Below are 26,449 nucleotides of genomic sequence, written 5' to 3' on the forward strand. Positions count from 1 at the left end.
TAAAATGTTTCTGTGTCACGTCTGGGTTTCCTTTGTGGGAAAGATAAGCAATTAAACAAAAATATAGATATATAAATAAGTATTTATTAGAAACTTGAATATTTACAAAAAAACTTTACATCTATTATGTACAATCTATCTTTAACACACCGCTTTAAATTGCCTGTTTTTATAACATCTGAACTCCATGTTCACTAAGACCAAAGTGCAGCAGGTCATAACACAGTTAACCTTTGCCAACAAGGTTGATTAGTGTAATTTCAACATGCTAGTAAGCACATTATCACTCTACAATGTATCGGTCAGCACACCCTGTGTGACTGTGTGTGTTCCTGTTCTCTGTTGCCCCATCTGTTGGTTGATGTTAATAATGCAGATGAGAAGAAGGAAGACCACTACAAAATCATCCAGCGTGCCCAGCACACTGCTCAACGGCCCAGGAAGAGTCTCCAGTGGGGAGGCCAAGGACATGGCAGCGCCAAATCCACATACAGCCACCCTCAAGACAAAGAGCCACACCAGGCCACTCATGTTCCCCAGCCATCTCACCAGCAAGAGCAGGAAAAAAGGTGTGTCACACAGGTAGTCCTTTACCTAAAGAGAAAAAGACGACAATAAAATTGCATTATATGGCCTAGCACGTGGGATATCAGTGTGTGACGTGTCTAAATAATAAAAACCTATCCGTGGGTGTCTTCAAATTGTAGGCAACAATGCCCTTCCTGGCCTGTGGTTTCACAACCTTTGTGGCATCAGGAACCAACATACATAGGTGTGGTGATGTGGTATAGTCCAGAGCAAATAAAATGATAAACTCTTTGCTGAGAAGTAATAATGGTAACTGCATTGATTTACTGGGAGCGGCATGAGCTTGACAACAAAAAAAGAAAGGTTATATATCAAGTTCTTTAAGTCGACCGTCACCTGTCTTTCGGAGCATGTGCTTTAGGCACAACGCCGAGGCTGACTGTAGGCTGACTACATGATGGATAATGCCGAGCTACTACAATTGTATTGTCTCAGTCTGACTTAGCAAAAACCAGATTGCGTATGATTGGAAAAGCACTTATATGACATTTATATTAATGTTTTAGTCTGAGTAAAATGGAACTTCCTCTGACTAAGTATTATTTACCTGTCTTGGTGCTCCAGAGTAGCGCTTGTTATAGTCTCTGACATGCCTCAGCACTTCTCTCTCTTTACAGTCAGCTCTGTTCTCGCTGAAGAGACGGCACATCTTATTCACCTGAGAATAAACAATAAAAGACCAAAAAAAAATACAGATTTGTCTTTTCTGTATGTGTATATATGTACACAAAAAGACAACCCTTTCATTTTAGTTGTTGCCTTCTATCTATCTATCTATATATATATAATATAATATCATATACAAAGATATAGATATACAGTCAAACCAAAAATTATTCAGACATTTTTCATATATTTTACTTGTGAGTGCAGGACACTATAGTTCATTTATGTAAGTGAGGATAGCAAAATAAAGTAAACTGTGACATATTATACCCAAAAAATCTTCATACAGTGAACTACCAGTAAGATTGATGAAAAATTTGGAACCAAAAATTATTTAGACACTTTGGCTTGACCATGTTTTGCTTAAGTGTGATCTGACACAATTAAGATTGATTTTTTTCTGACACAGTTTAACTCTGAAATCTTGTCATATTTTATTTATTTTGTTAACTATAGTGAATATAGTATTAACTGTATATGAATGAAATGTTCAGGGTGTTTGAATAAGTTTTGGTTTGACTGTATATATATTAATTAGACTTCATGAGCTAAGAAATCTCTTACCGTCTGTCTGCACAAAGGACAGTTAATGGCATCTAACCAGGAACAATGTTTCCAGTAAGATATCAGACATGATGCTAGAAAGGGAAAGAGACAGATGACAGATAAGCGTTGGCCTCTCCTTTACCATGTGCCTATAGCGCCATGTGCCAAGTGTTCTTGGCAGACAGAAATATTTGCAATAGTTTGTTCTAAACAACTTTTTTTATCGAATAGATGCCTTAAATTTCCTTTTTCATTGAAATACATTGACCTTGGTGATTCAGAAATGTTATTGGGATTCCATTAAAAATCACACAAAAATATGGTTTGTTGCTATATTCAATTGCTTTTTTGACAGAATCTTCAATGGAAGATTTTTTTCTCTCTCAAAGCAATAATCTAACATAAATTAGGTGGTCAGGTTCACTACTATTTATATATTTAGTAAAATAGAAGAAAGAATAATAATAATACCAACAGATACTGGAGCAATTGATCCAATCTAAAAGGTAGACATGCAAGTGTATCACCATATATCTGTTTATTTTTATTACTAATTTTTATTGCTTGTATTATCTTTTCTGCTCTTTATTTCAGTCTCTTTATTGAGATTATATTTAAAGTGCCTATGATGCAAGAATTACAATGTGATGGTATTACGTTTTGAATTTTGTTTTAGCCTTGTAGTTTGCTATTAATGTATATCTACGAATTTTCCATCTCTGAGTGTGTATTCACGTGATCTGGATCAGGAGAGGGGCACGGCTTTCGTAACTATGGTAACAGTATAATATTAAACTCCATACACAACACTGCAGAGTCACATGACTGGGTAAGTATTCAGTACTTGGAGTGTAAATGCCTACCACCATCTGCTCTCTCGCTGTTGACCAGTTACTCTAGTTTATGACATCTTAAGTGAACCATGTTATGAATAACATTATAAGATCTGAGATACAATTATATATTCACATACATACACACACACACACACATATATATTTTTTTGTGCAATGACGTATTTTGACACGCACCACAGAAAAGATGCCCACAGTTTGTCTCTACAGGATAGCTGGCGATCTGTAAACACACAGGGCAGTGGATGTCCCTGTTGCCTGCTGGTAACCACATTTTAGGCAAATCCTGCAAGTATGAAATTAAGAGATTAATACTAAAAAAAAAAAATACGTCATTTATTTCTAGGATTATGTTTGATTTTGTAGAATTGTAGTGAAACACACAATTCTAATGGAAAATGTTGCATTTAATTAGAAAAATACACTATATAGGAATTTTACAAGTGGTCTCAGATTTTGGCGCCCAGTGCATGTGTGTATTCACCTCTCTGTTGTTCACGTGAGGATTGTGTGGCTGACCTTGACTCCTTATCTTTGAGAGTAGAGAAAACCTTCAAAAGTAAGAGATGCAGTTATTGAAGTGCAATACTGTGAAGTTTATGTTCACCCATTCTTTCAAGACTTCAAATAACAATACAGGACTATAGAGTTTAAAAGATCATCATCATTAAATGTGCATTATGAGTTGAATTACAGTTCATTACAGCTGATTTACTTTTGAAATTCTGAAGCCTTTTTGTCTTGCAAAATTTACTGAACGTTTTATCAATAAGTAGTCTGGATAGGCTGACTAAGTCTGGAGGAGCACGTACAAAATCTAAACTTAGCTGTCTGACACACCTGCGTTTACTCATACCAGATAACGCAATATCAGGCAGCCTTACGGTACATCAGGCTTTGAAATATGAACTAACATTTGCCTTTGATATGAAAAGAACTTTATTTGCAGTTATTATATCTTGATATCCTGCATTTATAGTATCTAGATATTGTCTGTAAAACAACAGCAAAGTGCACTTGATCCCATAGGAAGAGAAATGTAGGACTGTGAGTTCAAATTAGAACTTAAAAAAGTTTGACTGACATGTTGAAATCTGATGTCATAGTGCTTAATGTGTCTGTGTGGAGCCTTTTATTGCCCCAACATACCATAACACGATTAACCTGCAATCTCAGGACACAACACTTCATCCTAATACATGTATAGCTTCAAAAGTATTAAGTTACCTGGTTGCCTTCAAATTTTGAGTTCATTGAAATTAAAAATTTGAGTTGATACAATGAAGGCGATTGATTTAATCAACAGAAACTCAAAATATGATGTTATCTGAACCACATTAATTATCCAAGTTGATTTGACAAAAGAAAAAATGTTGTGATAAGTCATGAAAATCATTTTTTACAGTGTACTAATAACATTATAGTAAATTATGCATAATTGCATGCCAATAACCCTTAACCAAACCCTAATCCTAACCCTATATTAAGTACATGTAATACTTTACTGTATAATTACACTGTAACAAGGACACCTTAAAATAAAGTGTAACCATCATTTATTTTGTTCATATACACAATTAATACAAGATGAATGTCATCATTTAAACACTCAATTTAGGATTACCATATCACTCTCTCACCTGTTGTGGAAGCTACGGCTGGTGGGCATGTTTCTTGTTCGTAATTCAGTTGCTTTCTCTCATGGAAGGCAGAGGCTGGAATGCTTTCAGCAGCTTCACTGTCAGTAAATTTGACAGACAGGTTAATCATTAATCAGGGCTTTCAGTCCCACTTCAGTGCCTTTTTTGGAGATTAGGTAACTACACTGATATCCTGTTGGGTTTTTGAAATTCAGGAAAGATTCTTGCAATCTTCCTGATCTCTGGAATATGTTCATCAATGTGAAAAAATATTTATTGGCAATAGCTTATTTGTGCTGATCAAAGCCATTCCTCTGTCTTCAGTGTTTTATTTTTGTCATGTGACCACTATCACAGGTTCAAAGACATGGATTGTCTCCTCCTACTTTAAGTAGGTTAGGTGTCTGGTTAACCTGTCAATGTTTTGCACAATAACACTGTCCCATATGGATGACCAAAGAAAGGCACTTCATTGGGATGGGATGCCTGGAACTTTCATAACCGGGGCAATCCAGCAGGTTAAAATAAAGCTAAACCTACTTTAATACTATACCCCATTGGCTCATTATATTAGCTTACATACAGTACGTATAGCTGAAGCATATTATGTGTGTGTGTTTTTAATAATTATTAAAATATGATCATATTTATATAATAATATATTTATAATATTTAAATATTATAATATATGATATAATTTTATTTTTATATTATAATATTTTATATTTAGATATTATAAATATAAATATTTAATAAATCTTTTAAATAACTAACTCAATATTTTTTATTGACTTAGTTACCCCACTTCCACATTGGCTCCATACCATATCAGTTCATTTGCCCAGGACCTTTTTGCTAAAAATTTCTCAAGCTAATATTTATCTTTCTCATTTTTGCCTAAACTGCAAGGTCAGAGTGGCTGAAAATAGCAGGGGCGGGTTAAAGGCCCCTGGCCCAAATAAGAATCCGAAGGCTGTCATGGTTTAAAGTCCATATCAAGTTTAGCAGGTTTAAGTTCAAACAGAAAATTTATTTTTGGCTTATTTCTTGAGCTCAAGTATAATGTGACCAAATTATGCAGCTTTGAAGTGAAAATAATAATAGGATAAAGGAAAGCGTTATTTAAAAAACTTAATAGAATGCAATTTATATGCAATTTGCAATAAAGGCACTAATTTGTTTCTAAACGTAAGCTCATCCCATGTGACTTTACACCACAATCTTATCGTATGTTTTTATCACAAAAAGGTAATAAAACATTTGAGAAACATTAATGTGTAATGTTTAGCAACAGAAAACGCAAATCCATATAAATCAGGATACATCATTCTTCCTTATTTCAACTCATTTTTTTTTTTTTTTTGTATATGATTCCTTTTACTAAATTCAGAGTGAGTGAGGTTCATTTAAAGGTTTAAACTAGTTATCTTTATGATGTACCATTAGTTTAGAAGTTTATCTGCCCTGTCATATTTGCCTTTAGAGCTGCATAAGTGCCTCTAAAATAAAATTATGACTACATTCTCAGTCTTTGTAAACTGTGTGAACTTGGGCTCATGAAGCATTGATCAGTGAATCTGATATTTTATATGCATTGTTTAATAAATATTTAAACCCATAAATCCAGGTTAATCTGATGGATTTGTGTCAGGACGTGATACAGATTTCTAGATTACCTGGTAAAAAGATGACAGTGAAATATGGTCATTAGCTGATGATGACAATCTACTAGCTATAGCCTTTCTCATACTGACCAAGATGGTTTATTACCCTATATTTCTGTCATGTGAGGGAAACGTCCTATAATTATAAGCTAAATATTAAAATTTAAATAGCCTATGTTTAAAAAAAAATGCTTATTTAGGTGAATCTGGGGCATTTTAAGTTTTTGTTGATAAATTTGAATTTTGTAACACACTGACTATTTCACATTTACCCTTAGGTAGCCTACCCATATTCTTTTTCTATAGTGTGGAAACCAAACCTATTACACCAAACAAGCCGTCTGTCAGTCTTCTCATATCTCTATTTTGATTGGCTGCTCGCTGTGCTGAACTCAAAACACCATTGGTGTTTCATTTCTTGCTGTTGCGCTCTTGATCCCATCAATCCCCCAATCCTTATCAACGCATCACGCGCTGTATCAGAGGCGTGCATTCACGAAGCCTATACGTATCAATTTGTGCGTAGACGCAATAGACGTGCACGTAGCGCTAGGCGAATACACTCGCAGGTGGGAAAGGGAAGCGCATTGTTGACAGGTGGACGGAAATATTTGCCCGATAGCACAGAGGAGAGATGGATTTAAATAAAACGCTGTGCGAGAGCCTGATTATTTGGGTAAGATTTTGTCTCTTAGTTTAGCTCTAAAGATAACCAGAACCAGGAATTGTTTATTTATCTGCGATCAGATTCATGACGATAGCGTTACCTGTCGCAGGTAGTCGTTTCCTTCTGGAGCCATGGTCAAAAATACCGGAAATAAGACATTTAAATGTGCACTTGCTCATGTAAACCAAACGGGGTCTGCGGCGCACCATTACAACATTAACAAATGCGCTCATTTCTCCACGCGGCACCCGTCCAGCACGCGACACCAATATGTAAAATAACGACAAACTGGACTCAAAAATGCGGTTAGACATGTAAACAACACAAACAGTCACAGCCAGCCCCTTCCTCATCCGATTTAGGTGTCTAATCTGGTTAGCTAGAGTATTTGTGGAATGTCTCTTATGCAATCAGATATTCCCAGTCTCAGTTTGATATGTCGTTTTGATTTTTGACTGCGGCTTGTGATCGCGTACGGCGCGTGCTTGCTATTCTCTGTATTTGGCTCTGATCCATGGCTGTGTTTACATTGCGTTTGCGCCAGGGCCCTTCTGAATAGTTCTCAAAAAGACTTGTAAGGTTCAAAAGACCACTATCTTTCCTGGATAATAATCTATGTGGTGTCTGCATATATTTGCATTCATTCATTCTGCTGCAATAAATGGCATACCCATGCATATGCCCATGCAGTGATGGTTATTATCTAAATGTATGGCTCATTTCAAACGCAATATTTGTTTGCTAGTATCCTAGATTGATATTTATAGTGATCTCTAATGGTGTAGTCAGAACTGAACACCCAAATTTGCACAATTTATGTGTTATTATAGGGTATCAAATTCACTAGTCTGGAGATTATTAAAAAAAAATGTAGATCTTTAGTAAATATAAACATTAACAGCATGATGGAGTATTTTGTTAACGTTTACACCACTGTATGAGAGTATATGCGGCATTTATTAATCTTTGTTAATAGTAATTAATAAAAATACAATTGTTCACTGTTTATGTTAGATCACAAGTGCTTTAGCTATCTAATGTTAACAGATAACATTTTTAATGTATTATAGTACATTATACATGTATAATGTATAAATAAATGTAAAAATTAATATTAATAAATGCTGTAGAAGTATTGTTTATTGTTAGTTCATGTTAACTAATGTAGTTATCAAATGTTAACAAACAAAACCTTATTGTAAAGTGTTACCATGAAAACAAATGGGGCTGCTCAATTAATTGAAATAAAGCTGAAATCCTTTTTATAGAGTTATAATAATAATAATTACAATAAAATATACATTATTATTAATGTGTCATTAAAGGTGCCCTCGAATGAAAAATTGAATTTATCTTGGCATAGTTAAATAACAAGAGTTCAGTACATGGGAATGACATACAGTGAGTCTCAAACTCCATTGTTTCCTCCTTCTTATATAAATCTCATTTGTTTAAAAGACCTCCGAAGAACAGGCGAATCTCAACATAACACAGACTGTTACGTAACAGTTGGGGTGTACGCCCCCAATATTTGCATATGCCAGCCCATGTTCCCAACATTATGAAAGGCATTAGACAAGGGCAGCCAGTATTAACGGATGTGCACAGGTGAATCAACAGACTAGGTAAGCAAGAACAATAGCAAAAAATGGCAGATGGAGCAATAATAACTGACATGATCCATGATATCATGATATTTTTAGTGATATTTGTAAATTGTCTTTCTAAATGTTTCGTTAGCATGTTGCTAATGTACTGTTAAATGTGGTTAAAGTTACCATTGTTTCTTACTGTATTCACGGAGACAAGAGATGTGGCTATTTTCATTATTAAACACTTGCAGTCTGTGTAATGCATAAACACAACTTCATTCTTTATAAATCTCTCCAACAGTGTAGCATTAGCCGTTAGCCACGGAGCATAGCCTCAAACTCATTCAGAATCAATGTAAACAATATAACAGTATACAATACTCACATAATCCGCCGCATGCATGCCGCATGCATGACGAACACTTTGTAAAGATCCATTTGAGGGTTATATTAGCTGTGTAAACTTTGTTTATGCACTGTTTAAGGCCAGTGCGAGCTCCGTGGGCGGAGAGCACAAGAATTAAAGGGGCAGCAGCATAAATCGGCTCATATTTAATTATGCCCCAAAATAGGCAGTTAAAAAAATTAATAAAAAAAAAAATCTATGGGGTATTTTGAGCTGAAACTTCACAGACACATTCAGGGGACAACTTAGACTTATATTACTTCTTTTTTTAAAGTTCTAGGGTACCTTTAAATTATTGAAATATTAACATAAAATCTCAGGGGGTACATCAAGTAAATATTTTACATATAAGGGGTTTTGCTGTCAAAATAGTTAGGAAACCCCTGTAGTAATATATACTCATTGTAGTTTATCATTGTTTATTTTAGTACTACAGTATATACTAAGGGTATAATAATATATTGTGTCACAATATAATCGCAATACAAAACTCCAACAATATGTGACCCTGCAACACAAAACCAGTCATAATGGTCAGTTTTTTGAAATTGAGATTTGAGATCTGAAAGCTGAATAATTAAGCTTTCCATTGATGTATGGTTTATTAGGATAAAGATACATACAACTATTTGAAAATCTGAAATCTGAGGGTGCAAACAAATCTAAATTTTGAGAAATTCGCCTTTAAAGTTGTCCAAATGAAGTCCTTAGCAATGCATATCCACTCACAAAAATACATTTTTTACATATTTACGGTAGGAAATTTACAAAATATCTTCATGGGACATGATCTTTACTTTTATATAATATCCTAATGATTTTTGGCATAAAAGAAAAATCAATCATTTTGACCCATACAATGCATTGTTGGCTATTGCTACAAATATACCGGTGTGACTTATGGCTGGTTTTGGGGTCCAGGGTCACATATGTATCGTGGATAGACAAGTGACAATCTGTATTGTGTATAGTTCACGCAAAATGAAAATTACTGTGTGAGAAAAAATTCAAGTATACAGAGTTTTAGTGTCAGTACTACATTAAACTACTATAAACTAATATACTTAATGTTGAATATAATATATAATAATGCAATGGGGGAATATTTGTGGGTCCTGATAATGCCAAATGTCTTATGTTACCAGTAAAAAGTGGTCTACGTTATTTTAAATATGTCTAGTCAGTGACAGAGTGCAAGCATTTTCATCTAAAATAAATCTGTATGTTCAGCAACAGAATCATGAATATTTTTATTCTGGTTTCACCATTGTCCTGTGCATTGGGTCACCAGAACCAAGTCCAAGCCTATTCATTTCCACCCCCAGTGTAAAACCAAAATTTAGCATTTTAATCAGCAGAAATTTTTTTGTTAACCTTTTACCAAATGTCTTGGAGTATCGCAATAATATCATATTTTGGGTTCAGTATTGTGATATATCGAATCATGACATGAGGGTATCGTTACACCCATATGTGTCATTTCTTTGTATGTGTGGCCTCAGCTGCAGACCTTCAAAACCGCAGCCCCCTGTAAGACGGTGGAGGATCTGACTTCAGGGGCAGCCATGTCACAGGCTCTGAATCAGATGTGAGTGTGTTTACATTTACTTGACATTTATTCATTGTCCGATGCTTTTATCCAAAGCAATTTGTATTGCTTTCATTCTATGTGTTTGATTGGCATGAGTGTTCCTTGGTAATTGAACCCATGACTTTGACGTTGCTAGCGCCATGTTCTACCAGTTGAGCTGCAGTGTTTTGACTAATTCATTTATTCATACTTGACTGTGTTTTACACTTTTCAGTTGCCTCCCACTTCCTTTTCCCTTCTTGCTCTACTAAATCAAATTTGTTCTTTCCAGGTCAGCATTACTGATTTATATCTCAGCTTGTCAGTGTCTGAATATTTTATGACTTGTATTGGGTTGTTGGTAGTCCTCAGAGTCATATTACCTTAGTTTTAATGTATATATTTTGTTTTTTGTTGTTGTTGAATAAACATTTAAGTGTTGTCAAATTTCGCATATATTGTTCTTCGAGAGTGTGAGAGTGTGAGAGTGTGATGAAATTCTGATAACATTAAAGCAGAATGGGATGAGAACAAGACATATTTGATTTGATTTTACCGACTGATCTGAATGAAAGCATCTGAAAGTATCTGAATTAGATAAGACTGAACTGCACTGATCAATATGTTTCAATTACAGAGATCCTTCATGGTTCAGTGAGAGCTGGCTGTCCCGCATTAAAGAGGATGTTGGAGATAATGTAAGACTCAAGGTACATTTATTTTCCTTCCAGACCTTGGTGCTTAAATCTGATTTTAAGAACTTATTGAAATTAGTGAAAGTTAAAGCCTTTGTTTCACTCCCTTTTTTTACAGCTGAACAACCTCAAAAAGATCCTGCAGATGATTGTTGATTATTATAATGAGGTAAATGACACCAAGTTTTGATTCATTAAAATGCTTGCATCATTTGAACCGTTTCTGCTGTTTCATGCCATTAATTCTCTGAAATGACCAAAAAGGAATTAACCTTTCATCTAACAATTTACACATGCTGACAGTCACATATAAGTGTGTAATTGTTGGGTGGTATAATTATAGCACTGTCTGTATGAGCTACAGATATCCAATTTTTTCAGTATTAACAAAGGCACAATCACGATACAATTGGATTCAATCTAATAAAAATCTATGCTTGTATGTGTAATTTTTTATGTGTTATGATCACTTTGTGTTCAGGTCTTAGCTCAGCAGATCACAGGTTTTCCTTTGCCGGACCTGGTGCGTGTGATAGAGCAGTCTGATCAAGTAGAGCTGGGACGCCTCCTACAGCTCATCCTGGGATGTGCAGTCAAATGTGACAGGAAACAAGGTAGTAAAAGGGATAGTTCACCCAAAAACCTTAAGGGCTTCATTTAACTCCACTTTTTGACATACACTCGCAAACTTCCCTAAGCACTTCCATTCCCCCGCCACCTTTTTTGAATTGTGTTCAACTTCATCAAGCTGATGAGGGAAGTTTATTTGGACAGACCCTCAACCTCTTGATTTTGACAGAGGGAGTGAATCTACTCATATGTTCACTTCAGGCAGTTCTTTAGACCGCAATGCAACACTATTGTGACATCACAACAGCAACTCGCAGTGCTCGCATTTAAAGGGAATGTTCACCCAAAAATGAAAATTATCTCATGATTTACTCACCCTCAAGCCATTCAAGGTGAATATGACTTTCTTCTTTGAGATGAATATAATTGGAGATATATTTAAAAAACATCCTGGCTCTTCCAAGCTATATAATGGCAGTGAAAGGGGGCCTGATTTTGAAGCTAAAAAAAGTGCATCCATTCATCATGAAAGTAATCCATACAGCTCCCGGGGGTTAATAAAGGCCTTCCTAAGTGAAGCGATGGGTTTTTGTAAGAAAAATATCCATATTTAAAACTTTCTAATCTAAAATAACTAGGTTCCAGCAGACAACCATACGCATACTGCGCGAGTCAAATCACGTCACATTGAATTTTCCTCGGCATAGTTAAATACCAAAATTTCAGTACATGGAAATGACATACAGTGAGTCTCAAACACCATTGTTTCCTCCTTCTTATATAAATCTCATTTGTTTAAAAGACCTCCGAAGAACAGGCGAATCTCAACATAACGCTGACTGTTACGTAACAGTTGGGGTGTACGCCCCCAATATTGATATATGCCAGCCCATGTTCAAGCATTAGACAAGGGCAGGACGTCTGGATGTGCACAGCTGAATCATCAGACTAGGTAAGCAAGAAAGAACAACAGCGAAAAATGGCAGATGGAGCGATAATAACTGACATGATCCATGATATCATGATATTTTTAGTGATATTTGTAAATTGTCTTTCTAAATGTTTTGTTAGCATGTTGCTAATGTACTGTTAAATGTGGTTAAAGTTACCATTGTTTCTTACTGTATTCACGGAGACAAGACTGTCATTATTTTCATTTTTAAACACTTGCAGTCTGTATAATTCATAATCACAACTTCATTCTTTATAAATCTCTCCAACAGTGTGTAATGTTAGCTTTAGCCCGTTAGCTGCAGCCTAGCTATCAAACTCATTCAGAATCAAATGTAAACATCCAAATAAATACTGTACTCACAGGAATCGATGTATGCGTGCAGCATGCATGACAAACCTCTTGTAAAGATCCATTTGAGGGTTATATTAGCTGTGTGAACTTTGTAAATGCACTGTATTATAGTCGACAGCTCGGGGGGCAGGGAGCACGCGATTTAAAAGGGCCACAGCATAAATCGGTGCATAGTTAATGATGCCCCAAAATAGGCAGTTAAAAAAATTTATGTAAAAATATCTATGGGGTATTTTGTGCTGAAACTTCACAGACACATTCAGGAGACACCTTAGACTTCTATTACATCTTGAGAAAAAAAACGTTCGTTGGCACCTTTTAAGCCCAGAACACATCGAGCCATCAGTCGGCTGTCTGGCAGTTTTTGTTCGTTGGACGACTATGTTTTCTCAGTGTGTTCTGCACCGTTGGCTGAAGTTGGTCCTCATCTGCTTTTTTCAGAGCTTCGTCGGAGCTCGTCAGTCATCGCGCCTTCTGATCATTTTGATAAACTGTTCAGCTACTGCCACTTGCTGGTACGGAAAGGCATTTCGTCTTGCGCAGAACGGACGTGCTACTTGGCCGTCGGGTGTCGAGCGACGGTTTGGTGTGTCAGGGCAACTTTGGACCCAGATGCTGCCGACATGAGCCAACCCTGCAGTCTGCTTTTATCACCACTAATTTGACTGCGTCGGCTTGGTGTTTTCCAGGCTTAAGACACCTCTCGCGATTTAAACAAATAGGGCTGTGTAACAAACCAAGCTCCTCTTCTCTTATATCAAAATCCTCTGAAATTCCTCTTTAAAATTTTAGAATTCTTTAAAAAATTTTAATTTAGACAAAAATTTTTGACGAAAGTTATAGATTTCGAATTCGTGACCGGTGTATTGCTTTGCTCCATCGTCTGTGCTTCCACGTTCATTGTTACCTCATACATCCGGTAAGAGGTTACTCTTTCGCCACAAATCGATGCGTACGGCCGTCTGCCGGAAGCTATTTAATGTAGTTATTAATGTTTTAAATATGGATATTTTTCTTAAAAAAACAATTGCTTCGCCTCAGAAGGCCTTTATTAACCCCCCGGAGCCGAGTGGAGTACTTTTACGATGGATGGATGCACTTTTTTTTTTGCTTCAAAATTGGGCCCCCCATTTACTGCCATTATAAAGCTTGGAAGGGCCTAGAAAAGTGGACTTATACGCAGCCATGATCGGCATGAAACGGAAGTTGTGATAAACTTTTCTTCCCTGTTGTGATGTATATCCAAGTGAAATGGCTTCTCAAACAAGAAAAAATTTAGGGTGGGACTTGATTTTGTCCATCGGGAATTGATTGGATCATTGGATCGTTGTTGTTTGCTATTGCTGTGATCTGATTTGAGTGATAGATTGTCCCATTTCCATGCGGAAAAATACAGAAGAGATGTAGTTGCAAAAGGGATAGGAAGTTATTTTGATTAAAAATCACAAAGGCACATGCATTTAAATAAAAATAATTACAATAATTATCAAGAGATAAATCGTTTGTAATAAGCACTGCAATATTCCATAAAATCAAAAAACAAACAAGAACTATCAATTTTGATTCCATGGTCAATTTAAAATTTTCATTATTTACTCTCCCTCATGCCATATGCTGCATTTTTTCTTGTGATGCATCTATATTTCATGGTTTTTAACCCTGTGAGATTGTTGTTTGTCCAGAGTATATCCAGATAATCATGACCTTGGAGGAATCTGTACAGCATGTGGTGATGACTGCGATTCAAGAGGTCAGAGGCCATTAATTTTATTCAGATATTTTTATGTGGTCATATATTTTCTTTAATAAAGAATGAAAAGGAATTTTATTGATTACAGCTTATGAGCAAGGAGAATATGTCTCAGTTAGGAACAGAACCTCTTGGAGACGTTGAACATCAGGTAAGAAATACAGACATAATAACATCATACCATCAGAGAACTGTGTTGATATTGTTATTAAATGTAGTATCTTGAAATATTGTTCAATGATGTTTTATTGGTAGTTAAAGAAAGCCTTGGAGGATCTGACTGAGGTCATAGCGGAGAAAGAAGAGTTGGCACAGCGCTGTCAGGAGCTCGACATGCAGGTGAGACACCAATTTCAGTAAAACTATTGTCAAAGAAACAATAATATTATGAGGTTAAATGTTAAGTCACATTTATTTGTATTGTGTTTTAAACAGCATAACAGAATCTGAAGCAGAATCATCCCTAATATTCTGCTCAATTTAGTTGATTTTATGAAACAAACTTAATTCGGCTATAAAGCATCTCTACAAATGTTAAGATTGTGACAAAAATGGTTCTTGCACAGAATCTAAACAGTATGTAAATACTATTATTCCTTATCTAAAACTGTATCTACATATACATATCTATATGAATGTACACAGGTACAGTAATATTTGCAAGCTGAATGCATACAAAAAGGCATTGACAGCATGTGTTTTTGCGTCTGTGTTTGCAGACTGTAAGTGTCAGCTCACTGAACAGCATTTCTGATATCTGCTGTTCTGTTTGTTCACCTTCATGGATGAACAGATTTTGCCTTTGAGTGCAAGTATTTTTTGTTTGTCTCTGCAGAGTCTGTTTTTAGCTTTTGCAAAGAGATGAAACAATCTATTTTACCTCTTTGTAAAATTTTCATTAAATGTTTAGCTATATATTTCCTATTTGGAAAAGTAATGTAATAGTAAATATATATACATTTAAAGGTATGTATTGTTGCAGGATTTGTACTGCCATGTTAACTTTGCTACACCCATAAATGGGTTAGAAATTCATGTGTTGCTGATTCTTGACAGATTGAGTAAAAGTATCCATGACCAATGAGAGGTAAGACTAAACAAATGCATGGCAACCTAGCCTAACTAAAACTAAAACTCTACGTTGCCTCTAACCAATCTAACCACGGGCACAATGGTTTGTGTGCGTGCGTGTGTGCGTGCGTGTGTGCGTGCGTGTGCGTGTGTGTGTGCGTGTGCGTGTGTGTGTGCGTGTGTGTGTGTGCGCGTGCGCGTGCGTACGTGGCAAAAACAGCTTATGGGTTCAGTGCTGAAGGTATTGGGTTATCAGGTTGCTGTGGTTTTTATATTTGGAGAACTCTAAAACAAGAATAAAAGCCATTTAACATTACCTAACATTAATGGTGGGTTTGTTTTACTCTGAATTATTTCTTTTGCTAATTCATTTGGAAACTACATTAATTTGGAGTTTATGTAAAAGGAAAAATTGTCCAGTTATAATAATGTAGTCTGTGATAATTCACACTATAATAATAATCCTTACATGCTGGACTATATATATATATATATATATATATATATATATATATATATATATATATATATATATATATATATATATATATATATATATATATATTACACACACTTCCATTTAAAAGTTTGGGTTTTTTAACAAAGTAATACTTTTATTCAACAAGGATGCATTAAATTGATCAAAAATGATAGTAAATACATTATAATGTAAAAATGTATAATGTTTTCAACAAAAAAAATTAAGATAATTATAATAATACATTTTGCACCAAATCAGCATATTAGAATGATTTCTGAAGGATCATGTGACACTGAAGACTGGAGTAATGATGCTGAAAATTCAGCTTTGCCATCAAAGGAATAGAAAAGTTATTTAAATTGTAATAATATTTTACGGTATCGCTGTATTTTATGTATTGATCAAAAAAATGCAGCTTTGGTGAGCATAAGAGACTTCTTTCAAAAACATTAAAAAATCTTACCAACCCCAAACTTTTGAACAGTAGTGTACATCATACTGTACAACTCTAAATACAATCCTACATTCAAATATGCCATGTATGTTGGTGGTACATGCCTTGACATAATAAACATCAGGTTTCCAAGAAAGCCCTGGTGTTTGACCTTTTTTCCCCTTGATCAGGTGACAATGCTGCAGGAGGAAAGGAACAGCCTCCTGGCTGAAAATGACCTCTTGACTGATCGAGCCAATCAGCTTGATACTTTTGATGACCCCAGCACTCCATCAGGGAAGAAGCACAGCCAACTACAAATACAGTTCGAGCAGCTTCAGGAGGAGAACTTCAGGTACAGCTTCATCTGACTACAAGTCTCACACTAACTGGCCAAATATTGTCTGAAACATACTTGATATTAACCCGCTGTTGTTCTGAATATAGTCGTTGTCACATAAGTAGTAAAACATTGAAATAATGAACCAAGTATGGGTAGAATGTCTCAGTTTGAAATAGCTTTCAGTGTAAATAATGAATGTGTGTGGATGTGTGTAATATCCAGACTGGAGGCAGCTAAAGATGACTACCGCATCCACTGTGAGGAGCTGGAGAAACAACTAGTGGAGCTTCAGCATCGTAATGATGAACTGACCAGCCTGGCTGAGGAGTCACGATCTCTTAAAGATGAATTAGACATATTAAGGTATGTGCTGGGTCATACGTGTTTTAGTATTCTCTTTGGGTGTTTTGGGAAGTCTTTATGAATAATTTGTGTTCGTTTAGGAGCTGCTCTGACCGGGCAGTGAAGCTAGAGGCCTCAGTTGAGACATACAGGAAGAAGTTAGAAGATCTAAGTGACCTCAGACGGCAAGTGAAAGTTCTGGAAGAGAAGAATATGACCTACATGCACAACACGGTTAGCCTTGAAGAGGAGCTGCGCAAGGCCAATGCTGCAAGAGCTCAGTTAGAGACTTACAAGAGACAGGTACTGTATAAATGTGTTACCGGTTTTATTTGACTGTTTTTGTTGTTTGTGTGTTTGTTTTTTCCACTCAGACATTAAATAGTTGTCTGGATATACTGTACGCTACTGTTTAGAAGTTGTTTTTTAAAGAATTTAAAACTTTTAATCAGCAAGGATGCATTTAAGTGACCAAAAGTGACAGAATTAAAAGAATACTGAAAAAAGTGTCACGGTTTCCACAAAATATCAAGCAACACAACAGTTTTCAACACTGATGATAATAAGAAATGTTTCCTGAGCACCAAATCAGCATATTAGAATGATTTCTGAAGGATCATGTGACACTGAAGACTGTAGTAATGATGCTGAAAATTTAGCTTTGCCATCATCACAGGAATAAATTAAATTTCAAAATATGTTCTATTTAATATTTTTATATCATATTGGAGTATTTTAGAGAATATACATAAAGGTTCACACACAACTTCAGACTTGAAAGTAAAATATCAACATTACATTGTTTCTGTAACTTCAGGGTCAGGAGCTCCACAAGAAACTGTCTGATGAGTCCCGTAGGGCTGATAACCTGGCCTTCGAAATGAAGAAATTTCAGGAGAAATATGATGCTGTACTGAAGGAGAAAGAGGTAGACAGACACATTCACATGCAAATACTCGGACAACTAACACATTACATGACTTAATGCTAACGTGTGTAATTTCTGTGAAATTAGCGGCACCAGATATAAAAACTCTGTGATAACTGTTTTATCAGAGGATCAGCATTGAGCGGGACTCTCTCAGAGAGACCAATGAAGAACTGCGATGCACACAGGCCCAACAGGACCAGCTATTACTAGCAGGTACAGTATGACTGGAGATACCACATTTGGAGATGTTGCAGTGTCCTGCTAGGAAAAGATTGCATTTGTATGAAGATGGTAACTCACAGACATGAATTAGTACAGACAGGCTCTGCCAAGTGCAATAACAGTTCCTCCACTCCTTCAAGGAGTGATTTGTTTGGCATAGGCAATTTTAAATTCAGGAAAATCAGTTAGTTCAGAGGCAGTACAGCCTGTTACATTTATATTCTGACCACAGTGCAGCCGTGAACCCAGCTATTTCTGTGATCTGTCTGGGTCACAGCTCAGTAAACACAAACTGAAAATTCAGTTTAGAAGATAGATGGTATGAAATTTGAACTTGTTCTTATTTCACACTTCACAGAAAAGTATCAAACAGGAAGTCCAAGCCATGATAACCTGGCAGCTGAGTTGTTGCCCATTGAGCACAGGTATGATGTATTTTTGAGCTAAATCATCGCACATAACTGTTTTCTATTTTAATATATATTAAAATGTATTTTTTTCTGTGATTGCAAAGCTGAAATTTCAGCATCATTACTCCAGTTTTCAGTGTCACATGATCCTTCAGAAATCATTCTTATATGCTGATTTGTTGCTTTTAAGAAACATTTCTTATTATTATAAGTGTTGAAAACAGTTGCACCGCTATTTTGGTGGAAATCGTTATGCATTGTTTTTTGATGACTAGAAAGCAGAAAAAAGCATAAATTATTTGAAATAGAAATCTTTAAATGTAAAGATACAGTATACACAATTTAAAAAGTGTGTGTGTGTGTAAAAATATATATATATATATATAATATATTATATTATATGAGGGATAATAAGAAATTCATGTTATTTTTTGTTTAGTACTGTCCTGAGTAAGATATTTTACATAAAAGATGTTTGCATTTAGTTCACAAGACAAAACAATAGCTGAATTTATTAAAATAACCCCATTCATAAGTATGTGAACCATTGATTCTCAATACTGTGTGTGGTTACCTGATGATCTACGACTGTTTTTTTGTTTTGTGATGGTTGTTCATGAGTCTCTTGTTTGTCCTGAGCAGTTAAACTGAGCTCTGATCTTCAGAATAATCCTCCAGGTCCTGCAGATTCATCAGTTTTCAAGCATTTTTGCATATTTGAACCCTTTCCAGCAGTGACTGTATGATTTTGAGATTCATCTTTTCACACTGAGGACAATTGAGGGACTCAAACTCAACTATTAAAAAAGGTTCAAACATTCACTGATGCTCCAGAAGGAAACACGATGCATTAAGAGTCGAGGGGTGAAAACTTTTGAATTCAAATATCAAGGTAAATTGTACTTATTTTTTTTCTGCCGGGAAACATGCAAGTATCTTCTTTTGGTTCCGAAGGGCAGTACTAAATGAAAAACAATGATATTTAAACAAAATAAAAAATTGTGACATCTTCATCCTGTTCAAAAGTTCTCACACCCCGACTCTTAATGCATCGTGTTTCCTTCTGGAGCATCAGTGAATGTTTAACCTTTTTAATAGCTGTGTTTGAGTCCCTCAGTTGTCCTCAGTATGAAAACACAGATCTCAAAATCCTACAGTCACTGCTGGAAAGGGTTCAAATATGCAAAAATGCCTGAAAACTGATGAATCTGCAGGACCTGGAGGATTTTTCTGAAGATCAGAGCTCAGTTTAACTGCTCAGGACAAACAAGAGACTCATGAACAACCATCACAAAACAAAAAAACAGTAGTAGATCATCAGGTAACCACACACAGTATTGAGATTCAATGGTTTACATACTTATGAATGGGGTTATTTTAATAAATTCAGCCATTGTTTTGTCTTGTGAACTAAATGCAAACATCTTTTATGTAAAATATCTTACTCAGGACAGTTCTAAACAAAAAATAACATGCATTTTTTATTATCCCTCTTATTTTATTAAAATAATTCTCATTTTCACAGATTCTGCAAGGGGTTCACATACTTTTTCATGCCACTGTGTGTGTAATATATATATAATCAGAAGGTCATTAGCAAGACTATTATGGTAGTATGCCATTCTGAACTTATCTAATGTCTTTGTCATTCACATGCATCTTTTATGCATGAAAAATTTATGACACCTAAATATTTTGTATATGTTGATGTGTATACGGTATCTGCTTCTTCAGGGAGAAATTCATCCGTCTGCAGCATGAGAACAAGATGTTACGGCTGCAGCAGGAAGAGTCGGAGAACGAGCGCATAACTGAGCTGCAAGTACAGCTGGAGGAGGCCCGGCGTGGACGTAGCCATTTGGACACTGAGAACAGGTACATTTAGAATGCATTTTTAAAAGTTGTACTATTTTTAACTTGACATTTTGTTAAAAATGAGTGCCATAGTTTTAAATCGCATGCCTAAAGGGATAGTTCACCTAAAAATGAAAACTCTGTCATCATTTACTCCACATCAAGTTGTTCCAAACCTGTATACATTTCTTTGTTCTGCTATACAGAAAGGAAAATATTTGGAGGAATGTTTGTAACCAAGCAGATCTCGCCCCCCATTGACTACCATAGTAGGAAAAAAAATATCTTCTTTATGTTCAGCAGAACAAAGAAATCTATACATGTTTGGAACAACCTGATGGGGAGTAAATGATGACAGAGTTTTCATTTTTAGGTGAACTATCCCTTTAATTGATATTTGTAGTATTGATTTTAATGAGTATATTTTCATTTTAGTCAGTTTCAGTCAAATTGTAAAAACCCTTGCGAGACCTGTAAAAGCCTTTTGCGTTGTTTTATGTGTATTAAGGTTAAACAGAGAAAGAGTCAGCGAGCTCCAGCAGCAGGTAGAGGATCTGCAGAAGGCCTTGCAGACACAGGGAGCCAAACCTGACGATGTAAGTGTGTGTTCAGGCCACCTGGTGGTGCTGTTTTGGTACATTTTTGGTCATAAACATGTATAAACATGCCCTTTGCTAAATGATCTGGGCTGCATTTCTCAAAAGCATTGTAAGCTAAGTTGATTGTAGAAACCATTGGTTTTTCATTCTTCTTAGTCTTACAATGCTTTTGGGAAATGCAGTTCTGGTCTTTAATTTGATTTATGCACAGCATGCTTTTAAATTTCTGGTGGTAGTGGCTTTTCATTTAAAAGTCACATTCCTTGATTCCTTTCATACAGTCTCATCTGAAGAGGAAGCTGGATGCTCATATGTAAGTGTAGACATTTGATCAGATTTTTCTTTGATGTTTTAGCTTTATTTGAGCATCTAATGCACCTTCTGAAGCTTATGGTTCTAATGTTGTTGTTTTTTTTCCCAGGGTGCAACTGAATGAGGCACAAGATGAAATCATGAAGAAGAAAGAGCTGTTGGAGGACCTTCAGCCAGATGCTACTCAAACCAGTTAGCTTCCAAATTTTGATCTGACCCTAAATTTGACCCTAAATTGTCCTTCACTACTTCATAGATAAGAATGAGTTGCACTCACTCGCTCAAACGGTCAACTTTGTGTCAAACCGAAAAATGATCCTCTTTGAGTCAAATATAAAATCTTATCAACTTGAAAATTCCTTTCAGTTTTAGAGATAAATGTCACTTTCAGGTGTGAAGATGGACGAGCTTACTGCAGCGCTGAAGAAGAAAGATGAGGACATGAAGGCGATGGAGGAACGATACAAGATGTACCTGGAGAAAGCGCGTGATGTAATTACATTAAATTCAACTCTCAAATACATTGCCTATTTTGCTGCTGAATGACTTATGCTCTTGCATGTGTTACAATTTTGCAGGCATTTTGTAGTCCTCAATTTTTTTTAATGTTAATGAATGTATAATTAGGAGGAATAAAACTAAATTCATTTTCTGCATATCAATTACAACTACAATTTGAATGGGTCAATATATGCTTTCTTGCATAATTTTTTTTTTTTCTTCTTCTTCTTTGAAAAAAAGAGAGTGGTATTACCCCCATCTTCCAATAGTTATACATATTGTGCATTTTTTTAAGGTGATTCGAGCTCTGGATCCCAAGCTAAACCCAGCCTCAGCTGAGATCCAGTCACTGAAAGTGCAGCTCTCTGAGAAAGACAAGAGGATCAATGCTCTGGAGGTAGAGCAGCCATCACTTCTCACGAACTGTTTTATTATGTTATTCATGTCCAGCAATTTCAGATTTAGTTTCTCACTCACACTATCATTCTTTCCAGTTTGTTGTTCCTTCACTTATGTCTGTTCTTGTGCAATCTTTCCTCAGCGGGAGTGTGAGCAGGCCAAACTGAGGGAATATGAGGAGAAGTTAATTGTGACAGCTTGGTATAATAAGGTATGTTTATAATGTACAGTGTCAATTAAAAACAATGGAAGCTATTTATTTATTTATGTCAATTAAAAAGGGTTAGTTCACCCAAAACTGAGAATTATCCCATAATTTACTCACCCTCAAGCTATCCTAGGTGTTTATGACTTTCTTCTTTCAACCAAACACAATCAGAGCTGAATTGAAAAAAATCCTGGCTCTTCCCAGCTTTATAATGGGAGTGAATTGTAACTGAGATTTTGAGGCCCAAAAAAGCACATCCATCCATTATAAAATAAAAGTAATTCATATGACTCCAGTGGGTTATTAAAGGCCTTCTAAAGTGAAGTGATGCATTTTTGTAAGAAAAATATCCATAACTGTAATCATTAGCTTCCAGTAACATGTGTCCGTGCGTTCACAAGAGAGTTAAGGCATATGGCATAGAATGTAGGAGTAACGTAAGCTTAGACAGCTCTCGCGGTTCAAACAAATAAGGCTGGAAAACAAACTCAAGCTCCTCCGACATTTCTCTTTTAGAGAAAAGTTCACTTTTCCACCGGAACTCGAAAGTTTGAACTAATTGTTATATATTTGCACTAGCATATTGTATATGACAATTGACCCTTCGCCAGGAGTTTGATTGACAAGCGATTTAACCAATCAGAACGCTGCATCGGCCATTTTGTCCGACAAAGCAGCCAGTAGTTAGAAGATTAACCTCGGTGGAGTTAAACTTGAAAAATGGTGTATATTGACGTATCTACGTGTTTGAAACAACATTGATTCTCATGTTCATTCATGTTTATTTGATGTTATAAATGGACTAGTAGGAAGAGATGATCGGTTCACGAGCCTCTTGAGCTGAGGCGCTACAGCAATCTGTCACGACTATGGTTACGACACATTAAAGAGCCACAAAACGGTTTTTATTGTTTGAATTTCTTTAATAACTACACAGTTTGAAAGCTGGGACTTTGATTAATATTATAAGTAACCTGCTTTGTCTTGTCTGTCGACATGTTGTCAGTATCCTCTTTGCTCCGCAATGTATTTTTCACTGCGTGTGGTGTGACAGCGCCACGGCTTGTCGGACAAAGCAACCGTAACTAAGGGGGGGCCGGTCTTTGCGGAGGGTCAATTTAGTTCAAACTTTGACCTGTGGAGGGCAGTAATACACTTAGCAGTATCTACACTGCCGGAATTCTAATAGAGAAGAAGAAGAGAGCTAGTTTAAGATGAGCATTTATGGTTAAAATGTATTTAATTTTAAATTGACAAAATGAGTGATGGTTTCTCTATATAAGACTTTCTCGTCTGGGAGTACGTAGGCTTTGAAGCTGCAATGAAACTTGCATGTAAAATGTAATTTTGACCTTCAACCATTTGGAGGCCATTGAAGTCCACTATAAGGAGAAAAATCCTGGAATGTTTTCATCAAAAACCTTAATTTCTTTTTGACTAAAGAAAGAAAGTCATGAACATCTTGGATGACATGGGGGTGAGTAAATTATCAGGAAATTTTAATTTGACAGTGAACTAATCCTTTAACCCCCTGAAGCCATGTGGATTACTTTAATGATGGATGGATGCGCTTTTTTGGGCTTTAAATGCTTTAAATGCTGTAAGGTACTTAGTTATTTATCATTCCTGTGAGATAAATAGGAATATGACTGAAAAATGATCCCCATTACCTGATATTTAAAACTGAAATAGGTGTCTTAAAATATCTATTTCTGTGACAGCTGTAGTTTCTGTAAACTTGTGATTTTAAATTTTACCTCCGCTGAAATTCTGCCAGTGTCATAAGTTTTGAGGCACAATCCTGTTGTGTAGCAACAACAAACCACCACTTGCTCTACACACGTCTTCGTCTTTTCCATTTTTCTTTTCAAGAGAAGCCATGATTAAAATCAACTTTTTGTTTGCTAGCCACCATTTCAATCCCACATGTAAATGCAGCTCACCGTCACAGAACGTGTCACGGATTGATGATGTGAAATTCCAGACGAGTCTTCTTGCGTGCGTCCGTCTTTAATGAGTCTGTTGTTGTACAGTCTGACATTAATGACAGTTGATATCCCACAGTGTGACATGGCTTTCGGCTGTGATCATGTTCTTAAAGTATGACAAGCAACAACCGTAAATGACGGTTATAAATCATACAGAACACCTTTTTTAAGCATTTTGTTTTTTACATTGTCATCTTGTTGAAAAATCAACAGCTTTGCTTAGCAGTGTTTACTGTTTTTCTTTTTTTGTTGTTGTCTTGTGAAAAACATAGAGTTTGAACTTCCAGAAGATGGCAATCGAGTCACGGCTCAGCGGGCGATCCAACTCTCTAGTCCCGCCCGGCCAGTCCTTCCTGGCTCAGCAACGTCAGGTGACCAACGCCCGGCGCCCCATGCCCATGAATGTGCCTGCCACTTCTTCCAAGTAACCTTGTCCTCAGTTCCTCCCAGCTTCCTGCTCTTCTCCTCCTTTCTCTCACGTGCACACTCAAGTGACCTTAAGTACACTTCTGAACAAGGGGACAAGCATGCCATGATGAACAATAGCATGTCCCCTCACTGTCTACGGTTACACATGTATGTATAATAATGTACATAAGGGGTTGAACTCTAATGAAGGTTACTCAATCAGCACACACTGATATACAGTAGCAGTCTTTTTCACGTTCAGTACTACATAAGCACCTGTAACAGTCTGCAGCAGGGTCACTTCTGAACCAGTATCAATACTAAAGGTCACAGGTAAATATTTTATCAGGCTCACTTAGATTGTGCGGGAAGAAATGCATTCAATGCGTCAACAGGTCCTGTAATGGTAGCATGCATGCTTTTGCTAGAAATGACTTCCAATAATACACTATGCAGCCGTGGAATATATTTGTAATCGCGCAAGTACAACATATAAAACATTGAAAGTATATGCAGACTTCACATTTTGCCCTAACCAATCAAAATCCATAGATCAGGAGGAAGATGTATTTGGTGCTGGACACCAGATTCCTTAGTCAGTTTCCTATTACAATGACCTTCTCAAACAACAACAAGCATTAAAACTGCAACAAATATATACATTAAAAAAGACATGCATATAATCACTCTAATTGATGAAATCTGAATCCAGGTGCTTCATTCAGTGGGTTTTAGTATTTTATATTCAGTTGACTGTGATAGGACTCTTGCATGCTCTTTTAACAAGCATAAGGGCCTTTTTTATCCACTTAATGTGTCCTGTCTGTGTGAAGACCTCAAATATCAGGATTTGAACACCAGCACAGAATTATAACGGGCCATAGCAAACTGCTGTGAAGGCTTTGAATGTGTTGTACACCACTTTTTAAGAATACGTGCGTGACTTGTGAAACATAGCTTCATTGTGAAATGGCTTTTGCTGTATTGTGAAAATCTGCCCCTGCTTAGGTTGATTTGACTGAGCTATCTGCTGATAAAATAGCTGTTGCAATTTGAATAAGACACATTCTGTTTATGTTGGTACATACTATTAATTCGGTTTTAAATGGTAAGGTTAATCATTGCGATTCTGATTTGTCTTTTCCGGTGTTTTATTCAGCTAGGCTTTTTCGGCCTGTGATGGGTAAATGCATATGTTTTTTTGAAATGCTAATATTTATGTATGATGTGTTCCAAGGAAGAAATCTTAAATTTGTGAACTCAATTTTATGAGCACTGTCATTGTTTGTGAGAGATTATGAATAAGATTTGACTTGAATATGGTATTAGAGTAATATTTGGAGTTAAAAGCACTGCAGCCTTCATTTACATGTGATGAATAAACACTGAAGTATGTTTTGCAATACTTTCTTGCCTATTTTATGTTTCTAATG

General features: G+C 36.0%; 2 protein-coding genes across 3 annotated transcripts; one reads left to right on the plus strand and one right to left on the minus strand.

Annotated features, from left to right (window-relative positions):
• Positions 1–61: 61 nt before the first annotated feature.
• si:dkey-183n20.15 (RING-HC_RNF170 domain-containing protein) lies at positions 62–6,765 on the minus strand. The gene is made up of 7 exons (XM_067383776.1): positions 6,726–6,765; positions 4,295–4,392; positions 3,139–3,205; positions 2,832–2,940; positions 1,819–1,892; positions 1,136–1,246; positions 62–594 (listed from the first exon to the last, which is right to left on the minus strand). Exons 2-7 carry the CDS (start codon positions 4,321–4,323, stop codon positions 289–291), a joined length of 696 nt encoding a protein of 231 aa, XP_067239877.1. The 5' UTR covers positions 4,324–4,392; positions 6,726–6,765; the 3' UTR covers positions 62–288.
• hook1 (hook microtubule-tethering protein 1) lies at positions 6,501–26,389 on the plus strand. 2 transcript variants are annotated; one of them, XM_067383771.1, is made up of 22 exons: positions 6,501–6,634; positions 10,126–10,211; positions 10,831–10,891; positions 11,007–11,057; positions 11,370–11,502; positions 14,447–14,514; positions 14,603–14,665; positions 14,770–14,853; positions 16,691–16,854; positions 17,065–17,205; positions 17,286–17,487; positions 18,002–18,112; positions 18,241–18,328; positions 18,696–18,762; positions 20,482–20,622; positions 21,110–21,197; positions 21,482–21,513; positions 21,622–21,704; positions 21,904–22,004; positions 22,309–22,410; positions 22,555–22,623; positions 24,881–26,389. In XM_067383771.1, exons 1-22 carry the CDS (start codon positions 6,593–6,595, stop codon positions 25,034–25,036), a joined length of 2,133 nt encoding a protein of 710 aa, XP_067239872.1. In that variant the 5' UTR covers positions 6,501–6,592; the 3' UTR covers positions 25,037–26,389. The 2 variants fall into 2 exon arrangements, with proteins under 2 accessions (XP_067239872.1, XP_067239871.1); XM_067383770.1 differs by having other exon boundaries at positions 10,831–10,903; positions 24,881–26,387.
• Positions 26,390–26,449: the final 60 nt, after the last annotated feature.

Source organism: Chanodichthys erythropterus, chromosome 4, assembly GCF_024489055.1.
Source record: "Chanodichthys erythropterus isolate Z2021 chromosome 4, ASM2448905v1, whole genome shotgun sequence".
In the NCBI taxonomy this organism is placed as follows: Eukaryota; Metazoa; Chordata; class Actinopteri; order Cypriniformes; family Xenocyprididae; genus Chanodichthys; species Chanodichthys erythropterus.